A 15,969-nucleotide genomic window follows, 5' to 3' on the forward strand; every position below is an offset into this window, starting at 1 on the left:
GGATGTGGGACTTGAGGAGGAGGAGATATCCGATGTTCACCCTGAGCACGACGAGGATGAAGCGGAGGAGGAGGGCTACCCGGGAGGGCCTGCAGACACATCTATGTTAATTTACTATCATGACCATATCGCTCGACGAGTTTGGGAGGGCGAGGTTGTTTTTTATTGTAGGTCAATGATAATGTTTAGTTGGTCCAAATTGAATTTTTATTGAGTTAGGGAAAGAAATGATGGTCTGCCAAAAATGATTGTTCGCATGTGTCTTCGGATATGCATTTCCGAAATCACCTCTAACCAGTTTCGGAGATGCACTTCCAAAATATGGTCTGAATTGTTTTTTTTAATTATCAAATTTGTTTCAAAGTCTTACCGGTTGCACTTTATTAGGAAAATGGCAGCCAACCAGGCAGCGGCCGTTCGACTTAGATAGGGTAGGGAGACACAGACAGCCTCAGCTCGGCGCGAGAGAGCTGCACAGCAAGCAGTGGCTCGGGGACGGGGTCGAGTTCGAGTACCAATTCAAATGGATGACGCGCCTGCAGGATATTCATCTGCATCGAGGAGTCGGCTGTCTCGGGCGCCTTCCTCTCGTGAGGAGGAGATACGTGAGGATGGGGAGGAGGTGGGACTTGAGGAGGAGGAGGAGATACCCGATGTTCACCCTGAGCACGACGAGGATGATGCGGAGGAGGAGGGCTACCCGGGAGGGCCTGCAGACACATCTGAGTTGATTTACTATCATGACCATATCGCTCGACGAGTTTGGGAGGGCGAGGTTGTTTTTTATTGCAATTTATAATTTAACCGTTTTTTATTTATGTTTTATCGCACTTTCTTCTAATGGTTTAACTAACATTGTTTTTTGTTTTTGTTGTGATAGGAACGGGCGACCATAAAATCCATGAACCATGCGCGAAAAATATTTGATCTGTTTAAACCACAGGCTCAATGGTTTAATGACGTTGTAGCTGGGAGCGGGCTTGGTGGGTTTTGCATGACTGGGTACACTCGATAGGGTAGGAGGCATTGGAGAGAGGGATCAATATCATTGAGCAAGGCGGTCTTGAGGCGGTTGCCATAATTCAGAGGATGGTCAGTGAGGCGTTTAGTGCGGTGGAGTAAAGGAGGCAGGGGCGGTCGCAGGGAGTTCACATTAGGCAGGGCCGGCCTTCCCCAGGTGCAGCATGTGCTGCAACACTGGGCCCCAGATTCTGGGGGGCCCCACTTTATATTTTTTCTCTCCCTGTTTCTCAATTCTCACTTTATCACTTGTTTACTTTTTGTTTTTAGTTTACGGTAATAGTAAATGCTTGTGTGGGCAATCAAAACAATGCTAAATGTTAGTATTAACATTAAATGTGTGTCTAATAAAGGACACTAAATATTTCTTTTGTGCCATTATAATGAATTAAATACATAAAGTTTATATTAAATATTGAATATTCAATCTTTCGGAAAAGTTAAAATAATTTGTTTCATAACAAAGTGTATATATAATTTAGCTTCATAAAAAATAAGTTAGTATTTTTTGAGTGAAATAAATATATATTAATTAATAGGTATTTTTTAAACTCTAAAGTTTTAGTGTGAGACATTATCTCTTCAACTAAAATAATTTATATAGAAAAGACAAATATTTATTGTATTTTTTTACCTTACACTTTTTTTAAATCTTAATCATTATATAGGACAAAGTTTTATTATATTTCAAAATGCAATAATAAAACAATTTTTTTGGTTTCAGTTTCACTCTAATTTAATAATACGTTAATTTTAAAAAATAAATAAATTTAGTTTGTCTATTAATCATCATTTTAAATAAAATATATCTAAAATAAATTTAGTGGAGTCTAATTATTATTTTTTTAATTATAAAAATAATAGATTTTGGTTTTTCTAAAATCAAGTATAAAATCATATTTGTTTTTAACAATCTATTATTTTATATCTGGATTTTTAAAATCAAGTGTAAAATTATAATTTTTAAAATTGTATTTTCTTTTAATTTATTTTTATTTTATAAATTAGAACAAGGCCTCTAAATTGATTGGGCCGACCCTGACATTAGGCATACTCAGTAGTAGATGTCTATTTATGTTTTATTTATGACTTTTTATCCGGTGTTGTAATATTTTTACATTGAGTACTTATCCGAACAACTACTTCCATATTATAGTATCAATTTTTTTAATTTATATTTGCGTATTTTTTATTTCCGTCATATTTTATCGAATAGTAGGAAGTTTTAATTTTATTGCTACTATGTTGTTGTTTTGGAAAAAATGAATCATTGAAAATATGAATATTTTGGATATGTATCTCCGAAACAACTTCTTGGTGAATTCAGATTTGCATATCCGAAATCATTGAAATCTGATTAAGGGTGATTTCGGAGATGCATATCCGAAATCTTTAAAATTAAGATATTTCGGAGATGCATATCAGAAATCTTTAAAATTAAGATATGGATGTCTTCGGAGATGCATTTCCGAAAGGTATTTTAGAGTTTTCAAGAGTGTTTTTCACTCTATATGAGTGTACAAAGAAATTTTCTTAATATTATCATACTGGTTAAAGGATATAATAACCATAAGGAAACTTTTGAGCATATAATGCAACTTGAAAGCTTTCTTTTGCTCAAGATTCATTTTGATTTGATCCATAGCATTTCCTTCAACATTTTTATGATGTGTGTAACCTTTCACAACTAAACTACATAGTTCTAAATATTGAGAGTTTATATTTTCAATAGTCAAATCTTTATGAAGTATTATTTTCTCCAACATTTTCATTTGAATTATAATACTTATTTTTTTCAAATATATTTTATTCTTACATAGTTAAGTGTACGTTTGATTTCATTTTTGGGTGATTTTGCGGTGTTTGATTTTTCAAAAGTAAAATTTATTCTGCCTTCAGAATTAATTTTACTTGAAGCTACAATTTCCAGTTTTTGCCTCCAGAATTTACTCTGGATGATTTTTACATTGAAATTTATGGTTCAGGTCACTTTTATATAAGTATATTCAAACATAAACCAATTGTGCTAAATTCAATTCTTTTAAAATCAATTCTACCAAACTCAATTTTGTTAGAATTAATTCTGTCAACCACCAATCCAAACACACTCTAAATATTTAAATAAAGACAAGTGTTATGATGCCAATAAAAAGTGAAAAAAATACAAGAAAAAAATGAAGGAAGGGGTTGAAGTCGGCATTTAAAAAAACTTTTTTATTTGTTTAATATAAAACTCAAATCCTCAACCAAAGCAAATGGATTTGAAAAGAGGATCAAGATGGTTGCTATAGTGTTCGGTCGGGGTATATATTGTGGTTAAAGGAGCATGAGAACCGGGTTTCAAAGGAGTGGAAGGTGATTGGTGTAGCCTATCGAATATTAAGGCACCTCCAAGAGTTAAGCATCTCTTATGGAAGATTTGTAGAGATTGTCTCCCCTCTAAAAGGAGGTTGCAACAATATCATGTCTCTTGCCCGGTCACATGTCCTCAATAGAATATTTGTGACATATTTTCTTTGGGTGTGACAACTCGGTGTTGGCACAGGACATATTTGTCTAATACTATTATACAATACACTAATAGAATGCTAATAAGTGCTCTTAAATGACGCAACACAATTGGTAACTTGATCATAAATTTTTGATGTTTTTCAAATAATAGCAAATACTAGTTATTTACCAAATACTATTTATTTACCCTAGTCCGAGAAAAAACAAATACTATTATTAGTGTTGATTCTCAAAATCTTGGATCTTGATTATCAAGTAAAGAAATCAACATATAGAAGATTCTTATGAATGCCACGATTCTTCTTTTGTTTTGTCTATATTGGATATCCATGTGTCTGAAATTACTATCTCTACGTTTTTGCCATATAGAGAAATACCAGTGATCTTTTGTGCGGATATGAATGAAGGATCTTTTATTTATATATATATATATATATATATATATATATATATATATATATATATATATATATATATATATATATATATATATATATATATATATATATATATATATATATATATATATATATATATATATATATATATATATATATAGGAGGGATATTCTTATTCCAAGAGTAAGTTATCAGGACTTACTCCTCATCATAACCATTGATTCTTTTTAATCTAATGGTTAAATTTTAATTTCTTTACTTCTATATTTTAATTTCTTTACTTTTTCGGAGGAGGGTAAATAAATAATATTTGCTCTTATTAGAAAAACTCCAAAAAAAATTACTACTAATAATCAAGTTGCCAGTTGTATTGTGTACTGCCTATTTTTTTAGTGCACTTATTAGCATTCTATTTGTATATGGGTATGAATCCTCTATAGTGATGTTTAAACTTTAAAGTACACTGAAATCTCAACCATTTAAATTTATATATTGAAAATATAATAAAAGTTCATGTATTAAATTTTAAAGGATGCGATTTAAATTGGACCAATCTTGTGAAAATTTCATGGGAGATAATCCATTTCTGTTATGGAGATTTTTTTCTTTTTATTTTTTAACTATATTTATTATTTCTTATCAATATATTTTAAATGTTATATTCATAATAAATATTATTTTCTCGGTGTTAAAATGAATGCTCTAGTTAACCGTGTAAAATAAAATATAAATATGTAAACATGAATTAGAGAAATACAGGTGAATGAGGTAATTCAATCGGCATATATAAAAAAAAATGTTTAGTAATTTGATTTGAAGTTGTGAGACATAAATGAAGTATATAAAAATATTAATTATTTTTCTCTCTTCAATAAAAGATCCCGCAAAGACTAGAGAAGTTTACAAAAGAGATGATAATTTAGGTCAAATGGTAAACTCTAAAGTTGTGAAGGTACTTTGTCGCTTCGGTCTAACATTGAGGTACCTGAAAAATACTTAGACGTATAAGTTAGTGGTGGTAAAAAAATGAGAGGCATTTAGAATTAGAAAGATGTGTACATGAATTTGGGCCTTCGTAGGACTTTATAAAAGGGATATATGGTTTAGGTTTCTAGAACTTTTCTCTCTACGGACACCTGTCTCGTGGACAGATGCCATGAGATCCCACCTTGCATTGATTTGATTGTCCCTGTTACTTCATGAAATATTTGGGTTTTTCACTGTCTGAGTTATTCTCTTTATGGGCCTTTGTAACGTATGTGTTCCGAGTTGTCATCGTATGCGCATGGCAGACTTCACGCTGTTGAATTTTCAAGGAAAACTATTTTTCATGTATATTTCATCATTTATTATCTTTTTGTATTTAGGGGTGGAAATAGGATGGGCCAAGTTAGGTTCTGCCAAGCCTGAGTCTGGCCTATTAAAATTTTCAAAACCTGAGCCTGACATGTGGTCTTTTTGAAGGTCTGTTTGGCCTATTATCCTATCATAGACTTATTTTTAGACCTGAGTCTGACCTTTTTGAAGGTCTGTTTGACCTATTACCTTATATAAAATTATATTTTATTTGAACATTTGTTAATAAGCAATTTAACTAATGTTTAAATAGAGTAACAAAGTAAAATATTAACAAAACTAAATGCTTATTTGCATTGACTTATTCAAGCTTATTTATTAACATAAAATTTGTGATACTATTTTTTGAGAGAACTTATAAAAATAACTTATGACATTGTTCATAAGGTTTTTTAGCTTATTTTTATAAGTTCTTTAAGATAACTAAGCTTTATTTTTATATTTTAATTCAAAGTAAAAAATACAATACAATAATAATAATAATAATAATAATAATAATAATAAAGTTATTCATATTTATTTAAATAGGTCGGTTTTATAGGCTTTAAAGAATTTTTTTATGGCATGTGCCCTAGCCTTTTTAACTAAATAGGCTTATCAAAAAGACTAAATCTTTTCTATTTTAAAGTAAACCTAGCTCGGCCCGGGCCTATGTAGGATAGATCGTAGCTCCCTGCTAGTGGTTTGACCTATTTCCACCCCCATTTGTATTCATTATTTTCTTGCCCTTAGAGGATGGCGTGATTGTATTAGCTTTCTCTCCCTTCTTTCCTACCCTTGGGTTTTTTGATTGATAAGGCAATGACATATAAATAGACGTTTCAGAACTATATTCTAGAAACTGCAACTTCCATTATGACTTTGATGGTGTAATCCTATTACTGGTAGGTGCGGGATCTCGAGGATACTTTGAACTTCATCCATTAGATCTCTTTTTATTTTCATCTTCAAGTTTCCATCTAAATGTTTTGACGAATGTAGTGGATTCTAAAAGGGACGCAACCCCGCGTGAAACAATCACCATTTATTTTGATGCTTCCATTATAGTTCCTCGTTCTCATGTGATGTCTCATTCTCTAACCTAAAGTTCTCCCTTTAAAAGGAAGAGCCCCCTATTCTAGGTGCGACATAAGCCGTCCAAATGATGGGAAATGGATGCTTTTTTGTCACAATCCATTCCTTAGTCTATAAAGGAGTTATTTAATATGGTTCTTAATGTTGACTAATGCTTGTTTGCAGAGATGGGGAGACTATGCCGTTAGAAGGCCCTTTCTAAATAAATGCCTTATATGACAAAATTGATGACTCAGACCAAATCAATGTCTACATGGAATAAAAATTTATAACTAAAGAAGAGAATCTGTGATCGAAAGTTGGTCCCTTGGAGTGAGATTTAAAGGCCGACAAGGACTAAATGCTACTGGTAAAAAATAAGGGAGATACAACAAGGGAAACTTTCAAGGAAAAGAAGACAATATTGATGGATTCCCTAACGAAAGCGACTTGTTTTTCGAAAAATAGAGGAATTCTTAGGAATATGCATGCACGATATTCCAAAAGCAATAATCATTATAATAAACGTTGAAGATGGCATAGGAAGAAAATGAGATTTCTTTGTAATTTGAGGGGCCTTTGAATTTGTTCTCGTTCCTTTCATTGTAATTTAAACATGATATTATGGATATTGTCCTAGTAGTGTTGCATATGTCGTTACGGTTTTCCTTCTTATTTGAGTATTTGTGTTTCTTTTCTTGTGAGGAAACTTCCACCCAAGAGTTCTCACACTCGACCTCGTTCATCGCTTTAAAGATTTGAGAAGATGTGGAACACTTAATAGGGCCATTCATCTCAAGGGGGGCTAATGATACCATTATGGTGGTGTTATGGGCTTTTGCCTTTATTCCTCGTTATGAAGTAGACAATGCCTCTCTTTAAAGTTTAGTAAGGTTAAAACATGTGTTCATTTTATCCTCTATGGTTTTCTTTCTCTCCTACCATATAGGTCCAATGACCCATTAAACACTTCTCAATGCGAGATCTCCTTAGAAGGTTAGTGCTTCGCCAAAAGGGCTAAAAAAACATGTGTGTAACACCTTCAAATTCATTTGAAACATTACGACATTTTTGGCATTGGAACGAAATCTTAGTTTTAGGTTAACTTTGAGTATTGGGTATATATCGGCCTCTCTACGATGTTGTCATTAATGGGTTTGTATCCAATCACTAGGAATTTAACTATAATATCTCCTTATGGTTTTGTGTATGTTTCATCGAAACTTTGGAGGATTCCTCCAAAATAAGGTTGTAAGACTTCTTATAGGCCCATCTTGTTGTACATTTCAACGTACATGATGTCACAAGAGCCTATTTGGTCCACTAGTATACGTTAGATGTTGAAACTAACCATCACTACCTTTATCCAAATCTGTATGTGGTCATTCAATATGGCGTTGAACGTTTCCTATAGATGACGTCACTGATCTCGCGAAGACTAGTGAGATTCAAAAAAAGAGGCTATGAACCTATATCTGATGGTGAGCTTATAGGTGCCTCAAAGGTACTTTGAAGCTCTTATCTAACTTCGAGGTCAAAAGTGAAAAGTATTTAGGGTTTTAAGTTTTCATATTCAAATATATTCATTAATATTAATTGGAATTTTATTTAAAAAATCTACAATAAAATTAGTAGGTGTTTGTATTTAAGAATATTTATTTTTTCAAATTAGTAGGTGCTTATGTTAAGAACAAAAAGAATATCAAATATTCTCTTTTCTAATTCTAAAACTCACTTTTTTTGTCCTTTAATATAAAATTATATTCAAATTCTAACATGCATTAAATATTTTTTTATAAAATCATATTTATTAAATTAATAATTAAAATATGTTTTTTTAATTATATTTATTTTTTATTAAAAATTATTAATTTATAAATATCAACACATGTATACCTATTTAACTCAACTAATACATATTAGTATATTAGTTGAACTATCCACACACCCTTTTTGAACTATGTCATTGATTAAAAATTAATTTATAGATTACTTATAAAAACACCTATATAAAAATATATTTTTGTAAATTTACAAAATAATGAGTGATTCATTTCTAAAGTAAAATTATCTTAAAATAAATAATGTTTACTATTTTTAATGCAGTATTAATTATTTTCTTAAATCTAACTTTTAATTAATATTAGTTAATCATTCTCAATATTGAATAAGAAAACACTTTAATGGAAATAATATTTTTCTTCCATATTTTAAAAGATCCGTTTGGTTGAGGATTTTTGGAGTCGAAGGGAGGAAATATTTTAAATTAAGTATGTTTGGGTATTACGAAGAAAATGAATGAGATTGAAGGTAATCTAAGTCTCTCATGGAATAATTTTTAGTTCCCTCTAAATTGGAGGAATTTGGAGGTGAGAGAAAAGAGTTGTGATAAAATTACTTTTTGTTTTATTAACAAAATTACTCTCATTTTTTAGTAAAATTCTAAATTGTCCTTAATAAATATTATACATTGATTTTTTATCCTCTTATTAAAATTTCTCATTTTTTTAGGACAACTCTATTTTATATTGATATGACTAACATTTCTTTATTTTTTCATTTGTTCATTTTTATTTATTATTTTGGTTGTAAGAATTTAATTATCTTATAAGTTGTTGTATTATATTATATGAATTATGTATCTAAAATTTAATTTTATAAATATTTTATAGGATTAGATGGATAATCAAGATAAAAAAATATTCATCTAATTTATTAATATTTTATTTGCGCTTTAATATATTTTAGAGTATTTGGAATATTAAATAATTTCTGTTTGATTATGTATGTTGTTTATGAATGGACATATTTCTTCTTCTTTTTTTGTTTAGCAAAGAAATGATTTTATTCCAAAAACAATCAGTTACAAATACCCATTCGGTGATTTTATTCATTTAATTTGTGTAAAATTATTAGTTAAATAGATAAGAAGAGAAAATAGAAAGAAAGAAAGTAAGAAAAAAATGTAAATGGATGAAATTGAATGTAAAGTGAGATGATTTTTAAGTTATTATGAGAGAAATTTAAAAAAAAAATAAAGACATATGTTTGTAAAAAGATGAAAGTATCTTTTTAACAAAACAAAATAAATGCAAAAAAAAAATATTTCCTCTTTAAAAAGTTATTATATTTCATTAATATTTAATCATTCTCAAATATATATTTTGGTCTAGATTTTTTTATATTCTTTTTAATTACTTTTAATTATTTGTGTTTATGAATGCCGAAAATATATGATCAAAGTGTAGACAGTAGACAATACAAGTTGGAGTAGATCTTTGGATCGTCTTGTAGTAAGGAATAAGAGAAAAGTAAGAAGTGCTGTCACGTGTTTTTATTTATAAAAAAATACAAGTATGAATGTAGAAGGGTTGACCACAACATAATGAATTAAAAATAAAATAATAAAAATAAAAATGTGAACAGAGTAATGAGAAGAGGAGGGTAAACACTCACACCATCATGATTGCAGTAAACGACGACAAATCTCTTTTATATATTTACCAAACAAATCGAATCACTCCTTTCCATAACGCATCCCATTCTTTGACCTTCTTCTTCTCTCCCCTCAATCCATCGTTTCTCTCTCATTTTTCTTCACACCAATGAACTCACTTCATTCCAAATCACGCACTATTGATTCCGGCCATGCTCGTCTTCACGAACTCGGTTACAAACAAGAACTCAAACGCGACCTATCGTAATCATCATAATAAACTCACTTCCACTTTTTTATCATCTTTTCTTTCTTTATAATCATTTTATTTATTTATTTTCCGATTTTTCAGGGTACTTTCGAATTTTGCGTTTTCGTTTTCGATTATATCAGTGTTAACTGGAGTAACAACACTTTACAACACTGGTTTGAACTATGGAGGTCCTGTTTCGCTTGTTTATGGATGGCTTATAGCTTCTGCTTTCACCATGCTTGTTGCTTTGTCAATGGCGGAAATTTGTTCGTCTTATCCGACTTCTGGTGGACTTTATTATTGGAGTGCCAAACTTGCCGGTCCGAATTGGGCTCCCTTTGCTTCATGGATTACTGGATGGTTAGTATTATTCTATTGTTCTTGTTATTGTTCCTAATCCTACCTAACTCATTTTGTTTTTTTTATCATTTAGGTCTATTTCAATGCTTATTTTCTGGTTATAGTCACTAGGCATGTTTGAATTTTAGTATATATAGGACAAATTTTAACACGGAACAATGTGGTCCATTGTGGACCAGTACTTAAAAAAATGTTGAAAATTACAACATGCATAGATTTCGTCTACTATTGAGTCTTGTTGTGCCAAATCACGTTAAAATGTGTATTGGAATGCGAAATTGGCGATTGAAATGCTGATCCATTAGGACTAGGAGGGTCATGAGATGAGCTATTATTTATGGAGAGTAGTTTCAATTGTCTATAGAATTTTATGATAGTTTTAAGTACTGATTTGGGGGTGGTCCAATGTAGAATTTACCTAATTATTGGGCAATTGCTGGGGTGGAAAAATGTCATGTGGTTGTGGTCTAACTTGAATTAATGCTTGAAAATAGCTCAAAACTCCAATAAAACCTTTAGGTAGAAGTCCATGTCCATCATTTTTGTATAGCTGTGATCTGATTGGTGTTTATATATGTTGAGTTTTGAGATATTTATATGTTGAGTTGGTTTTGAAAATACTGGTTGTGTCACTGTCTCCCTCGTAAGGACAAGTAATACTATGAGCTTCTACTTACAAAGATTGATAATAACTTTTGTTAGAGGCTGGAACCGTTTTCAAGCATGGCCAACTGTAAATAATGAGACATTTTCCCACTTTATAAACCACCTAAATATTAAGGGGAAAAACTATTGGGTTCGCATTAGATCTCCCAAATCTCAATGCAATTTGCATAATATTATAAAAAACTATTGTTATTTATTGAATACTGTTTCAGTGAGGTAGTTGTTAATGTTCATATGCAACTCTTCTATATGTATCTTTCCCCAATTCTGATTCCTTTCATATACAAGAGTCACACAAAGAGACCCTTAAAGCAGAACGTTACAATGAAACCATCCTTCCCAAAAACATAAACATACTAATAACGGGTAATTCAATTCATACAATTTAAAACGCCATTTGTAATGTTCTGCACAACAGAGTGGAATATCCAACACCAAGTTTGAAATGGTGTTTTTTATCTGATATATACTATTAGTTGGTGGTTCGTTGATAGCATTCACCTACCACCATTCTATTTAGAGTTGTGCTATATCTTCCTCCTAATTTTATTGTTGAAAGATATTTCTTTTTGTTTTAGTTCTAGAAAGTTTCCTTTCAATAAGTTGGTCACTAGAGTTGTAAGCGAACAAGTTGACTGTACTGATGTTGTTAATTTGCCAACAAACTCATCCCTTGGTGGACCAACTTGTACAGATCAAAACAATAATACTACTTGTATCATTCAAGGTCTTATCACTCTTGAAGTGCTCAATATAGTAATAAATGAAGGAGTAAATGCATGTCTTGGGAAATTGAAAAACATGGGTATTGAAAACATCTATGTTGGAACAAACTTCATTTTTTTACCTATGTAGTATGTTACTGTTACCAGATGTCCTTACTATTCAAAAATGTAATTTACATCTTTAATCACCAAATTAACACTTCTAAACTACGTCTTAATGACTGTTACAATATCTAATCCATTAAAATTAATATGAATTTTTAGTTTTCATCTAAAATTGCGACTTCATTGTTGTCAGCGAGGGTCTAATTGTAGTGCGAGTACTGAATCATTCTTTTTAATATCATAATAATATATCATTCAATGGTCATGTATACAAATTTATAATAGAAGTGCACTAAGAATGAAAGATAGTTCAATAGTCTCAATAATTTTAAAGATAAAAGACTAATTTGGGACAAAATAAAGCTAAACAACATGTTCTTAACCAACAAGTAGTATTTCAGATGTACTATTGAGCTACAAATATTTAATTTTGTAGGTCTCTTTAATGACTGAAAATGAAGCTTTATAGGTTAATTAGGGTGTCAAGACTAATTACAAGATACACTGCTAGATTTGTTTTCCTACAGAAACTTTTCTGATTTGTGTTGGATGATTTCTCCATTTTTTTGCAGGTTCAATATTGTTGGTCAGGTATTCTTATGAAGATAAATATTCTAGAGTATCAGAATCCTTCAGTTTTCACTGCAAGGTCAAACTCGTGTAGAATGTAGGTTTCTGATAACTAGATTCACTCTCTTAACTTTTGATTTCTTTTCATTTGCAGTGGGCAGTGTCAACAAGTGTAGATTTTTCACTTGCACAGCTCATTCAGGTTATCATTCTTCTTAGTACTGGTGGAAAAAATGGTGGTGGTTATGAAGGGTCTAAATATGTAACTATTGCTTTACATGGTGGAATTTTAGTCTTACATGGTATAGTAAACAGCCTTCCTATCTCATGGTTATCATTCTTAGGACAGTTGGCTGCTTTCTGGAATGTTTTAGGTACGAAAAAAAAAAAAAGAAACGTTCTTTTTAAGCTTTCTAATATAAATTCAGTAATCTAAGGTAACCCTTCCGCGATCTCTAATTGGAATGGACAAATTTTTAGGTGTTTTTGTGCTAATGATTGTCATTCCATCTGTTGCACCGGAAAGAGCTAGTGCCAAATTTGTTTTCACTAATTTCAATAGCGACAACGGGGCAGGAATCAATAGTAAACCCTATATATTTCTCTTGGGACTTCTAATGAGTCAGTACACGCTAACAGGATATGATGCATCAGCTCATATGGTATAATATCAGTTTTTCCTCAGACTTTGTTGTATTGAAAAACATTTTGAAATTTCCTTTCAAAGGATTGAAGTTACTAAATGATTTAGACTAAAATTTCCTCGGTATTTTCAGACAGAGGAAACAAAGGATGCTGATATAAATGGACCAAAAGGAATTATCAGTGCTGTTGGAATATCTGTTATTGCTGGATGGGGTTACATACTCGGAATTACCTTTGCTGTTACCGACATTCCTTACCTTTTGAATGAAAATAATGAGGCTGGTGGATATGCCATTGCTGAAGTATTTTATCTTGCATTTAAGAGAAGATTCGGCCATGGAGTTGGTGGCATTATTTGCTTGGGAATTGTTGCTGTTGCTATATTTTTCTGTGGTATGAGTTCAGTTACAGCCAATTCAAGGTATCAATGCCAGATCTTAGCTAGTTTTCCATAAGAGAAAAGGGACTAAATTTGTATAGTTACTTATTATGGTTACAATTTGTACAGAATGGCTTATGCTTTCTCAAGAGATGGGGCCATGCCATTGTCATCTTTGTGGCACAAAGTTAACAAGCAGGAGGTCCCCGTAAACGCAGTTTGGCTTTCTGTTTTAATATCTTTTTGCATGGCATTACCGGTATGTTCCAAATTAAAGTGTTCTCTGAAATGCTGCAAAATGTAAAACTATGATTCTTATGTTATTTGGTAACAGCAAAAAGAACAAATTATGTTCTGTTCAATTAATTTTAGCTCAAACCGATTCATACTAGCGATAGTTCGTATCACTATTCTATTATTGCCATGTTCTAACTCAATTCAAACTCTATTATTGCATGCAGTCTCTTGGAAGTATAGTGGCATTTGAGGCCATGGTGTCCATAGCAGTGATTGGCCTCTACATTGCATATGCACTACCTATCTTCTTCAGAGTGACCTTGGCGCAGAAGCGGTTTGTTGCAGGGCCTTTCAACTTGGGTCGTTACGGAGTCGTTGTTGGTTGGATTGCAGTTATTTGGGTGGCAACAATCTCTATACTATTCTCATTACCTGTTTCATATCCAATAACCATTGAGACACTTAACTACACACCTGTTGCTGTTGGGTGTTTGCTCATTATAGTACTTTCTTATTGGTTAATCAGTGGTAGGCATTGGTTTAAAGGCCCTATAACCAATATATCAAAGTGAACTTATGTGTACATATTTAATCAATTGAATTATAACCATTGTTGGAAATTTACCCCCTCCATTTTTTATTATAAGTCGCTTTGAAAATATTTTATATGGATAATGCATGATCATCAAGACTCTCTCCTTTTTGTTTGCACTTGTTACTATTGCCATTTGTTCGAAACCATTTGAAATTATATAATTCTAGAACTTCTATGTAAACATATAGAAGTTCTTTAATTTTAGGAAAAATCTGGAAAATATGGAGAAGTGGGTTTTAATTAGGAAAGGCTTAGAAACATTTAGAGTTCTTCATATGGATTTATAAATAATTAGAGTTTTATATAAAGTATAGTATTGACCTGTATCAGTGAAGTTTAATATACGTCCTGGTGGTTTTTTTATACATCTTTTAATGGTTCCAGTTGCAAATTCTTGAGTGATTTCTGAACTTGGATGTCATGGCCTTTTGTATACTTCTTTTAATGGTTCCAGTAGAATATCCAATTCCCTAGAGAATGCACTATCTACAGCAAAATATCATCGAGATTAACACCATTTATGTCTACTTTCAACTATAAATCATCATTTTAAAGTTTAGAGATGTACATCTTACTGTGTTCACATTCTATGCATGTGTAAACACACACAAATTCATAATATATGAGAAACATCACATGAAATATGCATACACAAGTCAGTTATGTTTATAAATACTATTACTGCAGAATATGTAATTATGTTTATAATAGGGGAGGCATATGTTTCAGGTTAAAAAATGTAAATATATTTGCAATTTGTAAATGTAAACAACAGCCAGTGGCATACAATCTCATTCTGCAATCACCATGGCAGGAATTGCATTGCTCTTTTTAAAGAGTAAATGATCAAAATGGATGTCGAAATAAAGTTAAGGGACTAAAAAATGTATTTTGCTTATGATAAAACTAATGATTTAAGTCACAACTGATAAAATGACAAGTAGCAATTTGCTAGACTAAAAAAGAAATAGGACTATGGATCAAACACTCTTATTTAGTTGAGCAAAGACCGTTCTTAGTAATACAACAATATAATAGCCGAAACGATTACAATACAAATGAAATACGAATTGAGTACAAGCACACAATTATTAAATGAAAAACAAATTATAAATACGCCAGTATTAAAACAACTACATTCAAATTGACAAAAACATCAAAACAAATAAACGATACCGTACGATACCGTGACTGTACTTTCATCTAAGTTCTCTAATGTGTAACATTTTTGAAAGAATTCTAAATCAATTATTCAAAAGACTCCCTGTTATAAATTTGTGGATAAAAGAATTAGATTTAAGATTTCCGAGTGATAATAGGTAAATTGGTTAATCTGGAAGTCTTTAATTGTGTTTTGTAGATCCGATATCTTGAAGGTAAGAGTTCCGACCTTGTTTTGTGGATCAAATAACTTGGGGGATAAGAGTTCTTGTATATAACATTTTTTAAATTCTCTCAACTTTCCTTCAGGGAGAACTTCAAATTAAATTCAAATTAAAATGAGAAAAAAATATTTTTTTTTAAAAAAATAAACTATTTATATAAAGACATTTTAGCCAAAATATATAATTGTAAAGGTAAGAATAATTTTGAGGGGAAGGGGTAAAAATTTCAGCTAGAGTTAAGGTATCATCTACATATTGAATATTGAAGGCGAGAG

At 31.2% G+C, this 15,969-nt stretch overlaps 2 protein-coding genes across 2 annotated transcripts; both read left to right on the forward strand.

The window, feature by feature from the left end:
* Positions 1–523: 523 nt before the first annotated feature.
* Positions 524–1,015, forward strand: LOC131646882 (uncharacterized). The gene is made up of 2 exons (XM_058916826.1): positions 524–775; positions 881–1,015. The coding sequence occupies exons 1-2, from the start codon at positions 524–526 to the stop codon at positions 1,013–1,015; spliced, it is 387 nt and encodes a 128-aa protein (XP_058772809.1).
* Positions 1,016–9,780: 8,765 nt separating this feature from the next.
* On the forward strand, positions 9,781–14,360 carry LOC131643110 (amino-acid permease BAT1 homolog). Its single transcript, XM_058913262.1, has 8 exons — positions 9,781–10,038; positions 10,127–10,387; positions 12,456–12,474; positions 12,608–12,827; positions 12,934–13,115; positions 13,230–13,519; positions 13,607–13,736; positions 13,939–14,360. Exons 1-8 carry the CDS (start codon positions 9,944–9,946, stop codon positions 14,284–14,286), a joined length of 1,545 nt encoding a protein of 514 aa, XP_058769245.1. The 5' UTR covers positions 9,781–9,943; the 3' UTR covers positions 14,287–14,360.
* The last annotated feature ends 1,609 nt before the right edge of the window (positions 14,361–15,969 follow it).

Source organism: Vicia villosa, linkage group LG1 (genome assembly GCF_029867415.1).
Source record: "Vicia villosa cultivar HV-30 ecotype Madison, WI linkage group LG1, Vvil1.0, whole genome shotgun sequence".
In the NCBI taxonomy this organism is placed as follows: domain Eukaryota; kingdom Viridiplantae; phylum Streptophyta; class Magnoliopsida; order Fabales; family Fabaceae; genus Vicia; species Vicia villosa.